The following is a 22,937-nucleotide window of genomic DNA, read 5'->3' as shown; positions in this document are numbered from 1 at the left end:
TTGTAAATTACTTCTATTAAAAAAATCTTAACCCTTCCAGTACTTATCAGCTGCTATATGCGCCGCAGGAAGTTCTTTTCTTTTTGAATTTCTTTAATGTCTGACCCCAGTGCTCTCTGGTGACACCTCTGTCCATGTCAGGAACTGTCCGGAGCAATAACAAATCCCCATAGCAAACCTTTCCCTCTCTAGACAGTTCATGACATGGACAGAGGTGTCAGCAGAGAGCACTATGGTCAGACAGAAAGGTAATTCAAAAAGAAAAGAACTTCCTGTGGAGCATACAGCAGCTAATAAGTACCGGAAGGATTACGATTATTTAAGTAGAAGTAACTTACAAATCTGTACTCAAGTAGAAAACAGACATGGTGCACATCTACAATCTTGTATAATGATCTACTTGCTTCTCAGCATAATATAAAAAACTAACAGGTTGTTAGTATATACGTTTTGATCAAAAAGTACAAGCCCACTCGCCACGTCAAGGCCACCTATTTAGAGTGGGTCCCTAACGTCCCTAGCATAAAATGGCGTAGCACCGGGCGGCGACCACCACCGCCGCGACACCAGTGCCCACAGGGGGAACGACCCACCGGCAGAGCGGCCCCAATGCCACTCAAACCAGTCCATGGGTCGCACCTCCCCGCAGACACGGCGCCACGGCACACCACCACACCAGTGTGAACAGCATGTTATAGCACACTTACCATGCTCTCCCAGTCAGACTGTAGCTAACTACTACTTATATAGGGTTGGGCTGAGGGGGTGGGGAAGAGTGCAGACAACATGTTCAGCCCAACCCTATATAAGTAGTAGTTAGCTACACAAGGGCCATTTCTTTTTCTAGCAGCCACCCAGCCTGACTGGGAGAGCTTGGTAAGTGAGCTATTACACCTTGTTCACACTGGTGTGGTGCTGTGCGGCGTCCATTGCTGCCGTGGCGCTGTGTCTGTGGGGAGGTGCGACCCATAGACTGGTTTGAGTGGCATTGGGGCCGCTCTGCCAGTGGGTCGTTCCCCCCTGTGGGCACTGGTGTCGCGGCGGTGGTGGTCGCCGCCCAGTGCTACGCCATTTTATGCTAGGGACGTTAGGGACCCACTCTAAATAGGTGGCCTTGACGTGGCCAGTGGGATTGTACTTTTTGATCAAAAATGTATACTAACAACCTGTTAGTTTTTGATATTATGCTGAGAAGCAATCAGATCATTATACAAGATTGTAGATGTGCACCATGTCTGTTTTCTACACTAATTCTAACTTACAAATCTGTTTAAGTTTCTGGTACCAGTTGATTTAAAAAATAAAAATTTAAATTAAAATCCACCTCTTTAAAAAAAGTACCTCTTTAAAAGTACCTCTTTAAGGAAATAGGGAGCAAAGCTCAGTACATGGCATATGATGGAGCATGCCACTACAAAATAAAAGTATGATGAGGTACAGAAGGTTCAATATATCTCTGTTAGTGTCTACAAAGCTGTAATAGAGCATAGGGCCCAATGCGGAATGTTTTTTCTCATGACGTCCTTAAACTACTGCTAACAAGACTATATCCACTGTGGATTGAATCCTAAAAAATACCATAAAAATCATTTACATAAAATAATCTGATTGATCCAATTGGTACATGGTGTCTTTCAGTAAAGACCATGAAGAAGATCATTTCAGGAGAAAACAGTAAATCTTCAGGATGTATATTCGAGTTTTGATACTACAGGCTTCGTTCACACATTTTTTTTCTGTCTTTTGTATCAAAAATAGACTTTTTTGGCCATCTTTTTCCATTTTAAATGCAACTCAATGGAACAACTGCTGGCAATGTCCACATTGGCCCATATTTATCAATCTGCCTGAAACCAGATCCGTCTGGTTTGCTCATAACAACCAATCACAGCTTTCCTATCTTAAAGGGGTACTCCGCCCTTAGCATCTTATCCCCTATCCAAAGGATAGGGGATAAGATATCAGATCGCGGGGGTCCCACTGCTGGGGACCCCCGGGATCTCGGCTGCAGCACCCTGCTCTCATTACTGCACAGAGCAAACTCGCTCTGTGCGTAATGATGGGCAATACAGGGGCCGGAGCATCGTTATGTCATGGCTCCGCCCCCTCCTATAGACTTGCATTAAGGGGGTGAGCCGTGATGTCACGATGCTCCGGTCCCTGTATCGCCGGTCATTACGCACAGAGCAAGTTTTCTCTGTGCAGTAATGACACCGGGGTGCTGCTGCCGAGATCCCGGGGGTCACCAGCGGCGGGACCCCTGCGATCTGACATCCTATGCCCTATCCTTTAGATAGGGGATAAGATGCTAGGGGCGGAGTACCCCTTTAATGAGCTCTGGTAAAATGAAAGCTGAGCTGTGATTGGTTGTTATGGACGAAAAACTAGATATTTTTGGTTTCTGGTAGATTAATAAATCTGGCTCATTCTATTATTTAAACGGGTACTCCACTGATCAGCATTTGGAACAAACTGTTCCGAACGCTGGAGCCGGTGCCAGGAGCTCGTGACGTCATAGCCCCGCCTCCTCATGATGTCACGCCCCCTCAATGCAAGTCTATGGGAGGGGGCGTGGCGCTGTCACGCCCCCTCCCATAGACTTGCATTGAGGGGGCGGGGCACAGCGTCATGAGGGGCGTGGTTATGACGTCACAAACTCCCGCGTTCGGAACAGTTTGTTCCAAACGCTGAGCAGCGGAGTACCCCTTAAAAGCATAGCTTTGCTCCGACGGCAGGATATCGGTTTACATTTCCTGGAAACAATGATCAGGATACATATTCGCTGGAAGTCCCATGCAAGTTTAAGGGACTTCCATCTAATCCATAGTCCTGGACAAGTCTCGGGCTACAAAGTTGCCATTATTTTAGAAAACTGTGTGTGACTGTAGCCTTGTGCTGGTTGTGATACAGTATATTGTGTTGTTCACAGATAACCTATTCTGACAATTGTTCATACTGTACACAACTACGGGAAAATTCTTCAAATTCGGAAACGCCATGCAGCTGCTTCGTCCAGTTTTCTGTGAAAGAAAAGATCGAGGTAAGCAGAACTGTTATGATCAGAAGTTGGCAGCTCATATGGATTATAAAGGATCCATTGTCAGTAGAAGCTCTTGTATTTTGCGTAGACCAGTATGAACAGTAAGGGTCTATTCACACGGCAAAATTTCCAATTGCGGAATTCTGACTCAAATTAAAGGGATACTCCCGTGGAAAACTTTTTTTTTTTAAATCAACTGGTGCCAGAAAGTTAAACAGATTTGTAAATCACTTCTATTAAAAAATCTTAATCCTTCCAGTACTTTTTAGGGGCTGTATACTAAAGAGAAATCCAAAAAAGAAATGCCTTTCCTCTGATGTCATGACCACAGTGCTCTCTGCTGACCTCTGCTGTCCATTTTAGGAACTGTCTAGAGCAGCATATGTTTGCTATGAGGATTTTCTTCTGCTCTGGACAGTTCCTAAAATGGACAGCAGAGGTCAGCAGAGAGCACTGTGTTAATGACATCAGAGGAAAGGCATTTCTTTTTTGGATTTCTCTTTAGTATTCAGCCCCTAAAAAGTACTGGAAGGATTAAGATTTTTTTTTAATAGAAGTGATTTACAAATCTGTTTAAAGGGTACCTTTCATCAAAAAAACTTTTGATATATTATAGATTAATGTATTGCAGAATAACTTTCCAATAGCATGTTATAAAAAAATATTCTTCTTTCTATTTAATTTTCCACTTTGAAAAAATGACCACTAGGGGTCTCCCTACCAGTCCTTTTTTATAGATTTCAGACTCATGCTGGAGTCCTAAATCTCAGACTGCAGCCGGGACACAGACAAACTCAGCACTGCTCACTGAGCAGTGGGTAGTTTGTCTGTGTTTCAGCTGCAGTCTGAGATTTAGGACTCCAGCATGAGTCTGAAATCTATAAAAAAGGACTGGTAGGGAGACCCCTAGTGGTCATTTTTTCAAAGTGGAAAATTAAATAGAAAGAAGCATATTTTTTAATAACATGCTATTGGAAAGTTATTCTGCAATACATTAATCTATAATATATCAAAAGTTTTTTTGATGAAAGGTACCCTTTAACTTTCTGGCACCAGTTGAGTAAAAAAAATAAAATAAAGTTTTCCATGGGAGTACCCCTTTAAAGCCCATAGACTTCTATGGGATTCTGCGCTCCCATTCACACTTCTGAATTTCCACTTGCGGAAATTCAGAAGTGTGAATGGAAGTGCGGAATCCCATAAAAGTCCATGGGCTTTAATTTTAAGGCGGAATTCCTCCGCTGTGTGAATAAACCCTAAGTCCTTCTCCTCATCCTGCTCCACCTCAGATGCCAACCTCAGATGCCAACAGATTCTCTATTGTGAGGAAATGTAAGTTATCTATGAGAAGAACATCAAGGTTATTTATATGTAAGAAATGCACTGACCCACAAGTGTAGACTTTTAGGACATGTCCACCAGATGTGTAAGGAGTTGCCAGGTAAGGTCCATCCTCGGAAACCTATGGAAGGGTATCCAAGGACTGAGTGGGCAGTCCAAGAGAGCCGTATTTATCGGCATATAACACGCACTTTTAAAACTTAAATTTAAGGCAAAAAGTCTGCCTGCGTGTTATATGCCGATAAATCTTCTGGTCACTGATTAACCCCTTAACGACGCAGGACATATATTTACGTCCTGCGTCGGCTCCCGCGATATGAAGCGGGATCGCGCCGCGATCCCGCATCATATCGCGTCGGTCCGGGACCCGAGGCTAATACCACACATCGCCGATCGCGGCGATGTGCGGTATTAACCCTTTAGAAGCGGCGGTCAAAGCTGACCGCCACTTCTAAAGTGAAAGTGAAAGTGACCCGGCTGCTCAGTCGGGCTGTTCGGGACCGACGCGGTGAAATCGCGGCGTCCCGAACAGCTGACAGGACATCGGGAGCGCCCCTACCTGCCTCCTCGGTGTCCGATCGGCGAATGACTGCTCCGTGCCTGAGATCCAGGCAGGAGCAGTCAAGCGTCGATAACACTGATCACAGGCGTGTTAATACATGCCTGTGATCAGGATGAGAGATCAGTGTGTGCAGTGTTATAGGTCCCTATGGGACCTATAACACTGCAAAAAAAATGTAAAAAAAAAAGTGTTAATAAAGGTCATTTAACCCCTTCCCTAATAAAAGTTTGAATCACCCCCCTTTTCCCATAAAAAAAAATAAAACAGTGTAAAAAAAAACAAAAAAAAACATATGTGGTATCGCCGCGTGCGTAAATGTCCGAAATATAAAAATATATCATTAATTAAACCGCAAGGTCAATGGCGTACGCGCAAAAAAATTCCAAAGTCCAAAAAAGTGCATTTTGGTCACTTTTTATACCATTAAAAAATTAATAAAAAGTGATCAAAAAGTCCGATCAAAACAAAAATCATACCGATAAAAACTTCAGATCAGGGCGCAAAAAATGAGTCCTCATACCGCACTGTACATGGAAAAATAAAAAAGTTATAGGGGTCAGAAGATGACATTTTAAACGTATACATTTTCCTGCATGTAGTTATGATTTTTTCCAGAAGTGCGACAAAATCAAACCTATATAAGTAGGGTATCATTTTAACCGTATGGACCTACAGAATAATGATAAGGTGTAATTTTTACCGAAATATGCACTGCGTAGAAACGAAAGCCCCCAAAAGTTACAAAATGGCCTTTTTCTTCGATTTTGTCGCACAATGATTTTTTTTCCCGTTTCGCCGTGGATTTTTGGGTAAAATGACTAATGTCACTGCAAAGTAGAATTGGCGACGCCAAAAATAAGCAATAATATGGATTTTTAGGTGGAAAATTGAAAGGGTTATGATTTTTAGAAGGTAAGGAGGAAAGGAGTCCTTAAGGGGTTAAAGCGGCCGCAGCAGCGTCTGCTTGTTAAGTATTAACAGAATGGGCGTGGCCACTTTAAATCAGTGACCAGCGGCGTCTCCTCCCCGCACTGTCACTTGTTTTCTCCCGCACTATCCACAGGTACTGGTGTGGTGGATAGTGCGGGAGACGCTGATTAAAATGAGCCTTACCTTGTCCGGATCTGCCCTACCTTTTAATCAGCGTCTCCTGCACTATCCACCAGTTCCTGTGGATCATTCCCCCTTTCCCTGCTTTTTATAGCTTTGTTCATTTTCCTTACCTGTCTGCGTTTCGGCAGGTCAGGCGGAGGGTCTTGCGGGGTCAGTGAAGCAGATGAGTTACATCCTCTGCCGGCTTCTCTGTGCGGCATCACTCAGTCGCCGCCGAAAGGGAGTGTGACATCTGTGATTCTGCACAGAGAACCCGGGAGAGGACGTAACTCATCTGCTTCACTGACCCGGCAGCCCGCAAGACAGCCGAAGCGCAGACAAGTAAGGAAAGGGGAAGAGTGGTCTTCAACCTGTGGACCTCCAGATGTTGCAAAACTACAACTCCCAGCATGCCCGGACAGCAGTTGGCTGTCCGGGCATGCTGGGAGTTGTAGTTTTGCAACATCTGGAGGTCCGCAGGTTGAAGACCACTGGATGCCATAGGAGGAAAATGATAGGGGGATGATGAGACAGGGGGAAATGATGAGGGGGGGGGATGATGGGGGATGAGACAGGGGAAAATGATGAGGGGGGATGATGGGGGGATGAGACAGGCGAAAATTATGAGGGGGGGAATGGTGGGGGACATGATGAGACAGGGTGGGGGGAGGATGAGACAGGGTGGGGGGAGGATGAGACAGGGTGGGGGATGATGAGGGGGAATGATGAGGGACATGATGAGACAGGGTGGGGGGATGATGAGGGGGAATGATGGGGGACATGATGAGACAGGGTGGGGGGATGATGAGGGGGAATGATGAGGGACATGATGAGACAGGGTGGGGGGATGATGAGGGGGGAATGATGAGTGACATGATGAGACAGGGTGGGGGGGATGATGAGGGGGAATGATGAGGGACATGATGAGGGACATGATGAGACAGGGTGGGGGGATGATGAGGGGGGAATGATGAGGGACATGATGAGACAGGGTGGGGGATGATGAGAAAGGGTGGGGGGATGATGAGGGGGGGATGATGAGGGACATGATGAGACAGGGTGGAGGATGATGAGACAGGGTGGGGGGATGATGAGGGGGGGATGATGAGGGACATGATGAGACAGGGTGGGGACACGATGAGACAGGGTGGGGGGATGATGAGACAGGGGGAAATGATGAGGGGGGAATGATGGGGGGGACATGATGAGACAGGGGAAATTGATAGTGGGGGGAGGCACTAAAGGCTTAATGTCTGTATGGCTAGTGGTGGTCTATGACAGGGGGAAATGATGAGACATGGGGGGGATAATGAGACATGGGGGGTGGTGATGAGAGGGGTAAATGTGGCACAGGGACTGATAAAAGGGAAGGAATGATGTGGCACTGGAGGGGACGGGACAAAACTGAGGTGCAGAAGAAAACAAAGTTGGGGGGATGATGTGGCATTTAGTCCAAGTCATTTATTTTACATTTTTTTTACTTAAAGGAGTATTCCGGCGCGCACTTTTTCATTTTATCCCGTCCGGGCTGCAAAATAAAAGAAAACACACTTTCTCTTACCTGCCAACGAGCCCCCGGAGCTCCGGTACACTCCGGTACAGGTGTTCGGTCCCCGGGCTGTATTCTTCTTACTTCCTGTTAGCCCGGCACGTCACACGGAGCTTCACCCTATCACCGGCCGCAGCGATGTCCCGCCTCGGCTGGTGATAGGCTGAAGCTTCGTGTGACGTGCAGGGCTAACAGGAAGTAAGAATAATACAGCCCTGGGACCGAACACCTGTACCGGAGTGTACCGGAGCTCCGGGGGCTAGTTGGCAGTTAAGAGAAAGTGTGTTTTCTTTTATTTTGCAGCCTGGACGGGATAAAATGAAAAAAGTGCACGCCGGACTACTCCTTTAAATTTCCCTGTTAAAATGGGTGTGCGTGTTATACGCCAGTGCGTGTTTTATGCCGATAAATACTGGTATATCCTTCTTACAGAATATTTGAAGTAATAAGCAGTCCTGAACACTCTTTTGCATCCTGTGATGCATATTTACATCATGGGGAATATGTTAAAGGGGTATTCCAGGATTTTTTTTACATTGACTATAAAGTTAGTGTAGTTCATAATATAGTGTCTGAACCTGTGTGTGACGGTGGTCTCGCAATTCTTCTGTGATTCCCCCCCCCCCCCCCCAATATTAATTTTTAACAACATACAAAATTACTCAGGTATCGGGTTTTCCCAGTTCACAGTCCATCAAGACCTGACATCACTAGTCAGGTGATCAGAGGGAGTCTGTCTGCCTCAATGGGTGGAGGGACCGCTGAGTAGGAGAGAGATAATTTTGCAACAGCTGGGGGCACCCGGGTAGAAAACACTGGTCTTTTTAATGAATTAAGCTAATTTGTGTTTCATTGGGTGGGGTGGCTGATGTGTGGGAGGGAGGAAAGTGACCTCACACTTACAAGCATGGAACTATGGCATGTGTAGTTTGATAACAAAATCCAACAGGAAATCCAGCAGGTAAGTACTAAAATCACCTTATGGTGGATAACCCATTTAACCTGATATTACGTATATTTGAGTAAAAAAGGTTTAACAGTCTATGCAGTGGGTGCAGGAGTTGCGCTCACTTCACAGTCGGTGATAGATGGCTGCTATCAGCTACAAACCAAACGGATCCCATTAAAGGGGTACTACTGTGGAAAAGTTTTTTTTTTTTTTTTTTTTTATCAACTGGTGCCAGAAAGTTAAACAGATTTGTAAATTACTTCTATTAAAAAAAATCTTAATCCTTCCAGTACTTTTTAGGGGCTATATAAGAGTTATGATTTTTTAAAGTTAAGGAGGAAAAATTGAAAATGAAAAAACGGCAAAAGCCCGGGTCCTTTAAGGGGTTAAAGTCAATGGGATCTGTCAGAGTCTGTTGTGCAATGGACTGTCTGGCTCTGAATTATGGGAAGATGCTGGATTGGGAAATATTTTGTATTATGAGTGAAAAATCGATAAATTTACTTTATAATAAAAACTTGTACTGTCACATTTTATGACACATCTCGGATAACAGGTTTTACATCCTGTTAATATTTTGCATCTCATTTTCTAAAGTTCCAGATATGAAGAAGAGCTGAGAAGCAGTCAATTACAGTGGTCCCTCAACATACAATGGTAATTCGTTCCAAACGACCCATCGTTTGTCGAATCCATCGTATGTTGAGGGATCCGTGCAATGTAAAGTATAGGAAGCTGTACTTACCTGTCCCCGCCGCTCCGGACCAGGTCCTCACCGCTCCCGCTGCTGTTCCAGGGGCTCCCGATGCTGTCCCGCTGCTCCGGTGTCTTCTTCGCGATCCTCCGGTGTCTTGCGCATCTTCTGCAGGGTCCGGGCCTTGCTTTCCGGTGACGTTATTACGCTGCTGCGCCGGCGCGGCGTGCGTAGTGACGTAATAATGACGCCGGAAAGCAAGGCCCGGACCCTGGAGAAGATGCGCAAGACACCGGAGGATCGCGAAGTGGACCCGGAGCAGCGGGGATAGGTGAGCGAACCTGCTGGGGCACATTACACTGCTATCCGACAGCAGCTTAAGCATTTTGTGCTGTCGGATAGCAGTTAATGCGATGGCCCCGACATATAAAAGCATCGTATGTCGATGCTGACATCGACATGCGATGGCCTCTGAGAGGCCATCGTATGTCGATTTTATCATATGTCGGGGCCATCGTAGGTTGGGGGGTTACTGTATATAGGGCCTGGAGTCTTAGACGCAGGGACCACATGGGGGCCGCCTCCTCACCCCGGATGTTAGGGTTAATTTAATGTTTTCAGTTAAGGGTTAATGTGAGGGTTACTTCCCCTCCTTTTCCCTGTCAGCGAGGCTGTATGAAGTAGAGCTTAGTGTGATGACATCACCTGTTGCTAAGGTACTTCAGGTATCTGGGCAGAATAAAGCTAGCTGGTGATTGGTCAGTATCCCTTCGGCGGGAAGTTTCTATGTTTATAAATATACCTGCTTCTTGTGAAGGGGTGTCAGAAGCGACGTGTCAAGCACAGAAGAGGATCCCCCACCCTCCCTTCCCTTAGCTTATGCTATTTCTGTCACAGTCCTATAAAATAAAATGGGTGTCAGTAATTTTGAGCTGGATAGTTATATACTATTTTATTTATTTATAAAGGTTTGCATTTATATATTATGCATTTAAAGTTATTTATTATTGGATTATTTAAAGGGGTACTCCGGTGGAAAACTTTTTTTTTTTTTTTTTATCAACTGGTGTCAGAAAGTTAAACAGATTTGTAAATTACTTCTATTAAAAAAATCTTAATCCTTCCAGTACTTATTAGCTGCTGAATACTACAGAGGAAATTATTTTCTTTTTGGAACACAGGGCTCTCTGCTGAAATCACGAGCACAGTGCTTTCTGCTGACATCTCTGTCCATTTTAGGAACTGTCCAGAGCAGCATATGTTTGCTATGGGGATTTTCTCCTACTCTGGACAGTTCTTAAAATGTACAGAGATGTCAGCAGAGAGCACTGTGCTCGTGATTCGGCAGAGAGCTCTTGGTTCCAAAAATAAAAGAATTTCCTCTGTAGTATTCTGCAGCTAATAAGTACTGGAAGGATTAAGATTTTTTAATAGAAGTCATTTACAAGTCTGTTTAACTTTCTGGCACCTGTTGATTTAAAAAAATAAAAGTTTTCCATCGGTGTACCCCTTTAACCCCTTAACCTCTTAAGGACCAATGACGTCTTGGGACGTCATGGCACCCTGGGCCTTAAGTACCAATGACGTCCCACGACGTCATGGCGTTTCCTGGTCCCTGCCGCGCGCCGGGCAGAGATCGGAACTGGATGCCTGCTGAAATCCTTCAGCAGGCATCCAGGGCAAAGCCGAGGGGGGCATTGTAGGCCCCCCATGTCGGCGATCGCCGCAAATCGCAAGGGAAATCGCCCTTGCGATCTGCGGCGATACCGGGCTGATCGGGTCTCTGGGACCCGACCGCCCGGTAATTTTGCATGATCCCGGTTGTCACAGACAGCCAGGACCATGCTAATGTATAGGAGCGAGGTGGCAAAGCGGCCACCTCCTCCTATACCCTGCGATTCTTCGGTTAGTTAACCGACCAATCGCAGGGGGGGGGGTTACTTCCTCCCGTCCTGCCCGGCCCCTTGAAGACCGGAGGACGCGGCGGGGGACGGGGGAGTGCTGGGGACCGGCCCCGGTACTTACCTCGTCCCTGAAGACCCGGATCCCTGCGATGAAGACGGCGGCGGTGGCGACAGGTGAGTAGATCTTCAGCCGCGGTCGGGCCCTTTACAGCAATGCACGTCGCCGTAAAGCGACATGCATTGCTGTATTGGGACCCTGTATACTACAACTCCCAGCATGCCCAGACAGCCCTTGGTGTCTGGGCATGCTGGGAGTTGTAGTTTTGCAACATCTGGAGGTCCACAGTTTGGAGACCACTGTGCCCTTCCAGATGTTGTAAAACTACACATCCTCAGCATGCCCTTACTGTCCAGGCATGCTGGGAGTTGAAGTTCTGTAACATCTGGCCCTTCAGATGTTGCAGAACTACAACTCCCAGCATGCTTGGACAGTTTTGGCATACTGGTAGTTGCAGTTTTGCAACATCTGGAAGAGCACAGATTGGGAACCACTGTATTAGTGGTCTACAAACTGTAGTCCTCCAGATGTTGCAAAACTACAACTCCTAGCATGCTGGGAGTTGTAGTTCGGCAACATCTGGCTCTAAAGATGTTGCCGAACTACTACTTCCAGCATGCCTGAGAATGCTGGGAGTTGTAGTTTTGCAACAACAGGAGGCACACTGGTTGGGAAACATTGTCTGTTTCCTAACTCAGTGTTTCCCAACCCATGTGCCTCCAGCTGTTGCAAAACTATAACTACCAGCATGCACTAATAGACTGTGCATGCTGGGAGTTGTAGTTTTGCAACAGCTGGAGGTCCCCCCCCCCCCCCCCCGTGAATGTACAGGATACATTCACATGGGCAGGGGGCTTACAGTGAGTATCAGGCTGCAAGTTTGCAATGCAGTAAATTTTGCGCGGCAGGTCAAACTCGCAGTGGGAAACTCGCTGTAATCCCCCGCCCGTGTGACTGTACCCTAAAAACACTACACTACACTACACTAACACAAAATAAAATAAAAAGTAAAAAACACTAAATACACTATATACACATACCCCTACACAGCCCCCCTCCCCTCCCCAATAAAAATTAAAAACGTCTGGTACGCCACTGTTTTCAAAATGGAGCCTCCAGCTGTTGCAAAACAACAACTCCCAGTATTGCCGTACAGCCGTTGACTGTCCAGGCATGCTGGGAGTTTTGCAACAGCTGGAGGCACCCTGTTTGGGAATCACTGGCGTAGAATACCCCTATGCAAATCCCTAATTCAGGCCTCAAATGCACATGGCGCTCTCACTTTGGAGCCCTGTCGTATTTCAAGGCAACAGTTTAGGGTCACATATGGGGTATCGCCGTACTCGGGAGAAATTGCCTAACAAATTTTGGGGGGCTTTTTCTCCTTTCACCCCTTATGAAAAGGTGAAGTTGGGGTCTACACCAGCATGTTAGTGTAAACAAATACATTTTTTACACTAACATGCTGGTGTTGCACTATACTTTTCATTTTGACAAGAGGTAAAAGGGAAAAAAGCCCCCCAAAATTTGTAATGCAATTTCTCCTGACTACGGAGATACCCCATATGTGGGCGCAAAGTGCTCTGGGGGCGCACAACAAGGCCCAGAAGGGAGAGTGCGCCATGTACATTTGAGGTGATTTGCACAGGGGTGGCTGATTGTTACAGCGGTTTTGACAAACGCAAAAAAAAAAAAAAACACCACATGTGACCCCATTTCGTAAACTACACCCCTCACGGAATGTAATGAGGAGTGCAGTGAGATTTTACACCCCACTGGTGTCTGACAGATCTTTGGAACAGTGGGCTGTGCAAATAAAAAATGTTGTACAGCCCACTGTTCCAAAGATCTGACAGACACCAGTGGGGGGTAAATGCTCACTGTACCCCTTGTTACGTTCCTCAAGGGGTCTAGTTTCCAAAATGGTATGCCATGTAGGGGTTATTTTACTGTCCTGGCACCATAGGGGCTTCCTAAATCCGACATGCCCCCCGAGCAAAATTTGCTCTCAAAAAGCCAAATATGACTCCTTCTCTTCTGAGCATTGTAGTTCGCCCATAGTGCGCTTCAGGTCAACTTATGGGGTACCTCCATACTCAGAAGAGATGGCTTTACAAATTTTTGGGGGTATTTTCTGCTATTAACCCTTGCAAAAATGTGAAATTTGGGGGGGAAACACATTTTAGTGAAATGTTTTTTTTTTTTTTTTACGTATGCAAAAGTCGTGAAACCCCTGTGGGGTATTAAGGCTCACTTTATTCCTTTTTACGTTCCTCAAGGGGTCTAGTTTCCAAAATGGTATGCCATGTGGGTATTTTTTGCTGTCCTGGCACCATAGTGGCTTCCTAAATACGACATGCCCCCGAGCAAAATTTGCTCTCAAAAAGCCAAATATGACTCCTTCTCTTCTGAGCATTGTAGTGCGCCCATAGTGCACTTCAGGTCAACTTATGGGGTACCTCCATACTCAGAAGAGATGGGGTTACAAATTTTGGGGGGTATTTTCTGCTATTAACCCTTGCATAAATGTGAAATTTGGGGGGAAACACATTTTAGTGACATTTTTTAATTTTTTTTTTACATATGCAAAAGTCGTGAAACACCTGTCCGGGTATTAAGGCTCACTTTATTCCTTGTTACGTTCCTCAACGGGTCTAGTTTCCAAAATGGTATGCCATGTGTTTTTTTTCCTGTTCTGGCACCATAGGGGCTTCCTAAATGCAACATGCCCCCCAAAAACCATTTCAGAAAAACGTACTCTCCAAAATCCCCTTATCGCTCCTTCGCTTCTGAGCCCTCTATTGTGCCCGCCAAACACTTTACATAGACATATGAGGTATGCGCTTACTTAAGACACATTGGGCTACAAATATAAGTATACATTTTCTCCTTTTACCCCTTGTAAAAATTAAAAAATTGGGTCTACAAGAACATGCGAGTGTAAAAAATGGAAATTGTGAATTTTCTCCTTCACTTTGCTGCTATTACTGTGAAACACCTAAAGGGTTAAAATGCTGACTGCATGTCATTTTGAATACTTTGGGGGCTGCAGTTTTTATAATGGGGTCATTTGTGGGGTATTTCTAAGATGAAGACCCTTCAAATCCACTTCAAACCTGAACTGGTCCCTGAAAAATTTTGATTTTGGAAATTTTGTGAAAAATTGGAAAATTGCTGCTGAACTTTGAAGCCCTCTGGTGTCTTCCAAAAGTAAAAACACGTCAATTTTATGATGCAAACATAAAGTGGACATATTGTATATGTGAATAAAAAAAAATGATTTGGAATATCCATTTTCCTTACAAGCAGAGAGCTTCAAAGTTAGAAAAATGCAAAATGTTCAATTTTTTCATCAAATTTTGGAATTTTTCACTAAGAAACGATGCAAGTATCGACAAAATTTTACCATTAACATAAAGTAGAATATGTCACGAAAAAAAAATCTCGGAATCAGAATGATAGGTAAAAGCATTTCAGAGTTATTAATGTTTAAAGTGACAGTGGTCAGATGTTCAAAAAACGCTCTGGTCCTAAGGTGTAAAATGGCCTGGTCCTTAAGGGGTTAAGGACAAGGCCATTTTACACCTTAGGACCAGAGCGTTTTTTGCACATCTGACCAACGTCACTTTAAGCATTAATAACTTTAAGACGCTTTTACCGAATATTCTGATTCTGAGAATGTTTTTTCGTGACATATTGTACTTTATTTTGGTGGTAAATTTTCGGCGTTACTTGCATCCTTTTTTTGTGAAAAATTCCAAAATTTCATGAAAATTTTGAAAATGTTGCATTTCTCTAACTTTGGAGCTCTCTGCTTGTAAGGAAAATGGATATTCCAAATAAATTTTATTTTTATTCACAAATACAATATGTCCACTTTATGTTGGCATCATAAAATGGACATATTTTTACTTTTTGAAAAAATTAGAGGGCTTCAAAGTAGAGCAGCAATTTTCAAAAATGTCATGAAAATTGCAAAATCTGAAGGGACAGATGTTACAGAACTACAACTCCCAGAATGCCTGGGCAGTCTAGGCATGCTGAGAGTTGTAGTTTGGCGACATCTGGAGGGCTACAGTTTGGGCACCACTGTAACAGTGGTCCCCAAACTGTGACCCTCCAGATGTTGCAAAACTACAACTCCCAGCATGCCCAGACAGCCTTTGGCTGTCTGGGCATGCTGGGAGTTGCAGTTCAGCCTTCCTAGTGGTTGCCACAATAAAAATCACTTTACTTTCAGTTTCACTTCTCCCCCCACCGTCGATTCCCTACCTGAGCCGGGATCTCCGGTGAATATCTGCGATGATTGCCGGGCCCCACGAGTCTTCTCCTCCAGGTACCGGCCTCCATGTTCTCCCCCCGTTCTGCCTGACATCCAGGGTTGGGCAGAACGGGGGGGTTTCCATGGCAACCCACCGTCCTGCTCTGCCATTGGTCAGAATCAGTTCTGACCAATGGCAGGGGATGGGAGGAGATCGCAGCATTGCGACCTCACTCCTACCCTGCAGGATGCTGGGGCCTGTCACTGACAGGTCCGAGCATCCCTATTTTCCAGGTGATCGGGTCACCAGAGACCCGATCAGCCCGGAATAGGAGAAAATCGCATGTCTGAATTGACATGCGATTTTCTGCGATCGCCGACATGCGGGGGTCCCGGGACCCCCCCTAGGCATTTGCACGGCATGCCTGCTGAACGATTTCAGCAGGCATGCCGTTCCGATCTCTGCCCGGCACGCGGCAGGGACCGGAAAACGCCATGACGTCCTGGGACGTCATTGGTCCTTAAGTGGTTAAGAGTATGTAAATAAATAGGACCGTGGCCTTTTCAATCCACTAATTTGTCTTGCCTCATTATTTATTTGATTATTTTCCAGGGTTGGGAGGCTAGGCTCCCATGACATTGTGGATGAAAGGAATGTTATTGTTTATCTATACTGTTTATTTGCAGACATGTTGGATACCAAACCAAAGTGTATGTTTGTGAACTTATACATCAGTGTCCTATGTCAAGCGTTTTATATATATATATATATATATATATATATTCTTTTTTGTTTATTTTTTTTTTATACAGTTTTATTGTCATGTAACTTTTCATTCCACAGGGAGACGTCTTTTTTTACTACGGGCTCAGCAATTTTTTTCAGAACCATCGGAGATATGTGGCATCCAGATATGACGCCCAGTTGCTTGGAAGAAATGTAACAACTAAAGAGGTTGGTTTTTCTTAGCAAAGCATCTTATATTTTAACCCTAAGGATTTGTCCTTATTTGTCCTTGGGATTTATCCTATTATATATGGCTCCGGGGAGGTACTGATTGGGGAATTCCTGGCAATATTCAAGGGGAAACAAATATTCAATCTCAGGCGATGTTCACATTTGCATTGGAGCTTCATTCGGGGACTGAAAACAGAGCATTATTTTTAGAGACAATAGAAGAAAGATGAGACGGCACTACTGAAAGTCATATCATGCAAAATAATTAGGGAATTTCCCAAGCGGGGAGTAGTAACATCCGGAGAACAGGGGTGCAAGATGCATAGGTAAGGAAGACATCTGTGTAGAATTGGCGGAGAAGAAATTCACAGCTGCACTCACCTGTATAAAACTTCACCTTTATTTCGTCATGTCCAAAAAACAAAAGCCGGCCTGGTGGGATCGGGAGCGTAGCAGCCGAAGCTGTGCGGGTGGACGGCAAACAGCTGGTTTTGCGGGAAAAACCACTTTCTTTGGCCTCCGGCCAGAGGAAGCGTTTTTTGCCGTGAAACCAGCTGCCGGCCAGAGGAAGCGTTTTTTGCTGCGAAGCAAGCTGTTTGCCACCCACCCGCACAGCTTCGGCTGCTGCGCTCCCGATCCCACCAGGCCGGCTTTTGTTTTATGGACATGATGAAATAAAAGTGAAGTTTTATACAGGCGAGTGCAGCTGTGAATTTCTTCTCCGCCAATTTCAGAGCAGTATTTTTGTTGCCCCGTCAGATCCTGTTAAATAAATGGAATCAGCAATGGACTACCCCCTATACCCCCCCCAAACGGACAAATGTGAACCTTACTCTCCCCTGAAAGAAATATGGCTGCATTCACACCTCGTTTTTTACATACGGGTGCCGGATCCGGCTGGGGGAGGGGAAAACCGGGCGCTCCCGTACCCCAGCCGGATCAGCCCGTGACTTAATGAGCCGACCGGAGTCAAACGGTGACTCCGGTGGGCTCAGTTTTGACCCGTATGCGGTTTCCAGACCGGACCTAAAACCGTAGTATACTACGGTTTTAGGTCCGGTCCAAAACCGGATACGGGTCCAAACTGTGCCGACCGGAGTAACCGTTTGACTCCGGTCGGCTCATTAAAGTAAATGAAGTCACGGGCTGATCCAGCTGGGGTACGGGAGCGCCACGTTTTTGCCTGCGGTTGGGAAACCACATACGGCCGAAAAAGCAGCCGACCGGAGGCTGCGGTTCACTCCGGTCGGCTCATAGACATACGTTAACTACGGTTCCCGAATACAGCTGAGTGCGGGCGCCGCAATTAAGCCCCGCCCACCCCTCCTCCCAGCCGTATACGGGAACCGTAATTACAAACCGTAGTGTGAACCCAGCCTAAGGGTATGTTCACACGAGCAGATTTGCAGCATATTTTACACTGCAGATCCACTGCTGAAGGACCCTCTGTATTCTGCCTTTACATGTGCCTGCTCGGCACAGTGCGATGTGTGAGTCGCTGTGCGCATGCCCAGTATACTCGCACTTCGCGGCAGCTCTCGGCCTAGCTCATTGAGCAGGGGGAGCGGCCGCGATGTGTGCGAGTACACCGCGCATGCACGGCTACTCGCACATCGCTTCAGTTTGTCTGCTAGTAGCGGCGTACTGCCAATACGAGCAGGCACATGTGAAGGCAGAATACAGAGGGTCCTTCAGCGGCGGATCTGCAGCTAAATCCGCTGCGAAAATCCGCTCGTGTGAACGTACCCTAAGGGTGCGTTCACACGTGTGTATTTTTGCTGCAGATCTGCAGCAGATTTGCTGCTGCAGATTTTGCTGCCCATTGACTTCAATGGGATGCAAAATGTGCTAAAGCAAATCTGCAGCAGAAAATACATGTGAACGCACCCTTAGGTGTACAAGTACATGTGAACGCACCCTTAGGCCGGGTTCACACAGCAGAATTTCTGCACTGAATTCTGCATGAAAATTCTGCATGAATGTATAGCCAGTTCACTTCAATCGGAGTCCGCTGTCCCATTCACACAGCAGAATTTCTGCTGCAGGAATTTCATTGAAGTGAATTTGCTATAAATTCATGCAGAATTCAATGCATAAATTCTGCCGTGTGAAACCGGCCTCACAGTTCACTGGTCTTTCCTCCTGTCTTCGTTGCTATTGACTAGCAGTAAAACAATAATTTTTAGTCCATCCTAAAGGATTAGATTCATGACAAACTGATGAATTCTCGCGCATGCGCTGAATATGTTCACTTTGCATAGTGATTCCGAATGCTTCAGTTTAAAGGGGTACTCCGGTAGAAAACAATTTTTTTTTCAAATCAACTGATGCCAGAAAGTTAAACAGATTTGTAAATTACTTGGATTAAAAAAAATATATATATCTTAATCCTTATCCAGTACTTATCAGCTGCTGTATGCTCCACAGGAAGTTGTGTAGATCTTTTCTGTCTGATCACAGTGCACTCCGCTGACACCTCTGTCCATGTCAGGAACTGTTCAGAGCAGGAGAGGTTTCCTATGGGGATTTGCTCCTACTCTGGACAGTTCCTGACATAGACAGAGGTGGCAGCAGAGAGAGGGCAGACAGAAAAGGACTATACTACTTCCTCTGTAATACACAGCAGCTGTTAAGTATTGGAAGGAATAAGATTTTTAACTAGAAGTCATTTACAAATCTGTTTAACTTTTTGGCACCGGTTGATTTTTAGAAATAAATATTTTCGAGTAGAGTACCCCTTTAATGTGATTCTACCCAATAATTGTCCTTTACTCTGGCATAAAAACCGAATCATCCCTGAAGATAACGTGATACAGGAGATATGAGATAAGCTCAATATAATGCTGCTTATCTACACAGTAACGTTATAACAGGGTAATAAACTCAGTCTACCACACCGCTCCCCACTTCCGGGACTAGTCTACAATATTACTCACTGTTCACTACACCTACAGAACGTCTTCTCAAAAAAATCCTGTATTGTGGATAAATAATCAGAAACGATATGTAATGTGAAGATGTAGGAAATACGTATTTACAATCCATAACAAACAATATTTTGTTTTGTTTATCACCCATAGCTAGTACCATAGATATCATCTATTGACCCTATTCAGATTACAAGCAGATATAATAGCCAGTATACTGCAGTGTTTTCCAAACAGCGTGTCTCCCCCTGTTGCAAAACTACAACTCCCAGCATGCCCGGACAGCCAAAGGCTGTCCGGGCATGCTGGGAGTTGTAGTTTTGCAACAGCGGGAGACGCGCTGTTTGAAAAACACTGAAGTATACCATACAAACTCCAGTTCAGTGACCAATATACAATGTAGCTGCCATCTATTTCTATTATTAGTTTAATTATAAATTGCAAAATGATTGTGTGCTGTATTTTGTGTTATTGAGTACAGTAGTGTTTTAGGGTCCTCATACACAGTGCAGTACGGCCTCAAAAAAAAACACGAGGGGAATTGTATTTACACGGTTACTCCGGTGGAAAACTCATTTTTTTTTTTTTTTTAAAGGGGTAGTCCAGTGGTGAAAAACGTATCCCCTATCCTAAGGATAGGGGATAAGTTTGAGATCGCGGGGGGTCCGACCGCTGGGGCCCCCTGCGATCTCTCTGTACAGGGCCCCGGCTCTCCGGCCAGATAGCGGGTGTCGACCCCCGCACAAAGCGGCGGCCGACACGCCCCCTCAATACATCTCAATGGCAGAGCCGGAGATTGCCGAAGGCAGCACTTCGGCTCTGCCATAGAGTTGTATTGAGGGGGCGTGTCGGCCGCCGCTTCGTGCGGAGGTCGACACACCCCCTTCCCGCGGGCTGTCGGGGCTCCGTACAGGAGATCGCAGGGGGCCCCAGCAGTCGGAACCCCCACGATCTGCAACTTATCCCCTATCCTTAAGATAGGGGATAAGTTGTTCACCACTGACTCACCACTGGACTACTCCTTTAAATGAACTGGTGCCAGAAAGTTAAACAGATTTGTTAATTACTTCTATTAAAAAAATCTTTATCCTTCCAGTACTTATTAGCAGCTGTATGCTACAGAGGAAATTCTTTGATTTTTGACATTTTTTTTGTCTTGTCCATAGTGCTCTCTGCTGACCTCTGCTGTCCATGTCAGGAACTGTCCAGAGCAGCATAGGTTTGTTATGAGGATTTTCTCCTGCTCTGGACAGTTCCTGATAAGGGCATCAGGTGTCAGCAGAGAGCACTGTGGACAAGACAAAAAAATTAATTAAAAAAGAAAAGAATTTCCTCTGTAGCATACAGCTGCTAAAAAGTACTGGAAGGATAAAGATTTTTTTTAAAGAAGTAATTTACAAATCTGTTTAACTTTCTGGCACCAGTTGATTTAAAAAAAAAATAATGTTTCCCACCGGAGTACCTACTCCCGTGGAAAACTCTTTTTTTTTTAAATCAACTGGTGCCAGAAAGTTAAACAGATTTGTAAATTACTTCTATAAAAAAAATATCTTAATCCTCCCAGTACTTTTTAGGGGCTATATACTAGAGAGGAAACTTTAACTTTCTGGCACAAATTGATAAAAAAAAAAAAAAAAGTTTTCCACTGGAATACCCCTTTAAGGATTTGGAAGGGTACTTTTGCGGGAGTGTGCATAATTTTGTTGCAGTGTGTTTTTGCGCCTTTTCACTTGGAAGACTTTTCATAGTGGCATATCATAGAGGATTTCATGCTTATTAACATATGATCACTTATTGCGGTGATCATAATTATTTTATTATCTATTCCTTTTTTTGATGATATATACTTCTAGGAGTGTTTATTATATTTTATAGTAGCTTTATTTTTATTTTATTCTGAAGTGTATTTGTTCGTAATATATACATAATAAAGACTGGACCGACCATGAGGGCCCTGTGATTCTCCAGTTGCGGTGATTTCTGTAGCTCTATTTGTAAGGGTGCGTTCACACATGCTTATTTTCTGCTGCAGATTTGATGCTGCAGATTTTGCTGTACATTGACTACAATGTGCAGCAAAATCTGCTGAAGCAAATCTGCAGCAGATAATAAGCACCTGTGAACGCACCCTAAGGGTAAGTTCACATGAGCGGATCCACGGTGTATTTTACACTGCAGATTTGCAGGTGAAGGACCTCTGCATGGTGCCCTTACATGTGCCTGCTCAAAGCGGCAACACGCCGATACGAGCAGACACACTGCTGCGATGTGCGAGTAGCCGCGCATGCGCGGTGTACTCACACACATTGCGGCTGCTCCCCCTGCTCCATGAACTAGGCTGACAGCTGTCGCGATGTGCGAGTACACTGCGCATGTGCACGGTGACTTGCACATCTCAGTGTGTCTTCTCGTAGCGGCGTATTGCAGCTCTGAGCAGGCACATGTAAAGGCACCATGCCGCGGTTCTTCATACCCTTAGGGTATGTTCACACGGAGGATTATCTGTGTGAAATTCCCACCAGAATATTTCGCTCGGACATTCCGCTGCAGCCGAGAGTCCCATTGATTTCAGTGGAATTCTGCTGCACTGTGCACATGGTGGAAATCCCGATTCTGGCGTCCGCAGAAAGAATAGACATGTCTATTCTTTCTGCGGATTTCACTCGGAAATGCACCTCAGTCTATGAGAAGGCACATTTCCGACCGGTCCTAGCACCTGCCAGATTGTGCAAATGTGCAGAATGTTGACCCATGTTTTCCGGGATATGGAAATGTTTTTTCCGGGATTAGGATATGTTTCCTACCATGAAAACATATCCTAATAATAATATCAAATACCTACATATTAAATATCTTATGAGTTTGAGGAGTGTAGTTTTGTTTATTATTATTTACTTTTAACTCCAAGGGTATTGGAAACTGTACAGTAAACTCAGTTATTTGAAGCTTTAGTGAGCTACACCCTACTTTTGGAATTTTTATTTATTAAAAACTGCATGTGTTTTTGATGCAGAACTGCACTGTGTAAGAACCCCCATTAGGCAACATTCCCACATAAGGGTGAGCGCATGTTGCCCTAACCATGACCTTAGGCATTCACCTATGGCTGTACAATGTTGCCAGATTATTGGCAACATTATGTGGCTATTATTGAATGCATGGGGCATGATTTCGGCCTTACAGTAAATAAGTATCTGTGATGATCAGTGACCCCAGTGTAAGGATTATAGCTTTAGAATATTGATAAATGTCACTGCCATATTCGGGAAATATGGGAAATGCCTCAATTGAATTAGTATTTAATGTTATACTTTTATTAAATCATTTTACAGAGCATAGAAAAAGGTAGCTACTGTGCTCCATTCTCTGCATATAATAATGGAACCCCAATGGCTCCATGTGGGGCAATTGCCAACAGCATGTTTAATGGTAAGTACTAGAGTAGACATCATTAGTATTATTAAAGGTTATTGCATTTTTATATCTTTGGATTGTACTTATTAAGACACACAAGTATTTAATTTGTTTACTTTTGCTTCTACATCCTTCTCCGTTGCTGTATATGCTCGATCTTCTTTCTACACTTGTATACAGCTTATATA

The 22,937-nt window shown here is 44.8% G+C and overlaps 1 protein-coding gene across 1 annotated transcript in view; it reads left to right on the top strand.

The window, feature by feature from the left end:
• The window catches only part of LOC130357008 (cell cycle control protein 50C-like), a 54,104-nt gene that overhangs the window by 1,361 nt on the left and 29,806 nt on the right, over positions 1-22,937 (top strand). Inside the window, exons 2-4 of the mRNA XM_056559285.1 lie at positions 2,930-3,040; positions 16,295-16,405; positions 22,668-22,764. Coding sequence (XP_056415260.1) covers positions 2,930-3,040; positions 16,295-16,405; positions 22,668-22,764 — 319 coding nt within the window. The remainder of the gene's footprint in view (positions 1-2,929; positions 3,041-16,294; positions 16,406-22,667; positions 22,765-22,937) is intronic.

Source organism: Hyla sarda, chromosome 2 (assembly GCF_029499605.1).
Source record: "Hyla sarda isolate aHylSar1 chromosome 2, aHylSar1.hap1, whole genome shotgun sequence".
In the NCBI taxonomy this organism is placed as follows: Eukaryota; Metazoa; Chordata; class Amphibia; order Anura; family Hylidae; genus Hyla; species Hyla sarda.
The sequence above is the reverse complement of the archived record's forward strand: the minus strand, read 5'-3'. Positions and strand labels throughout refer to the sequence as shown.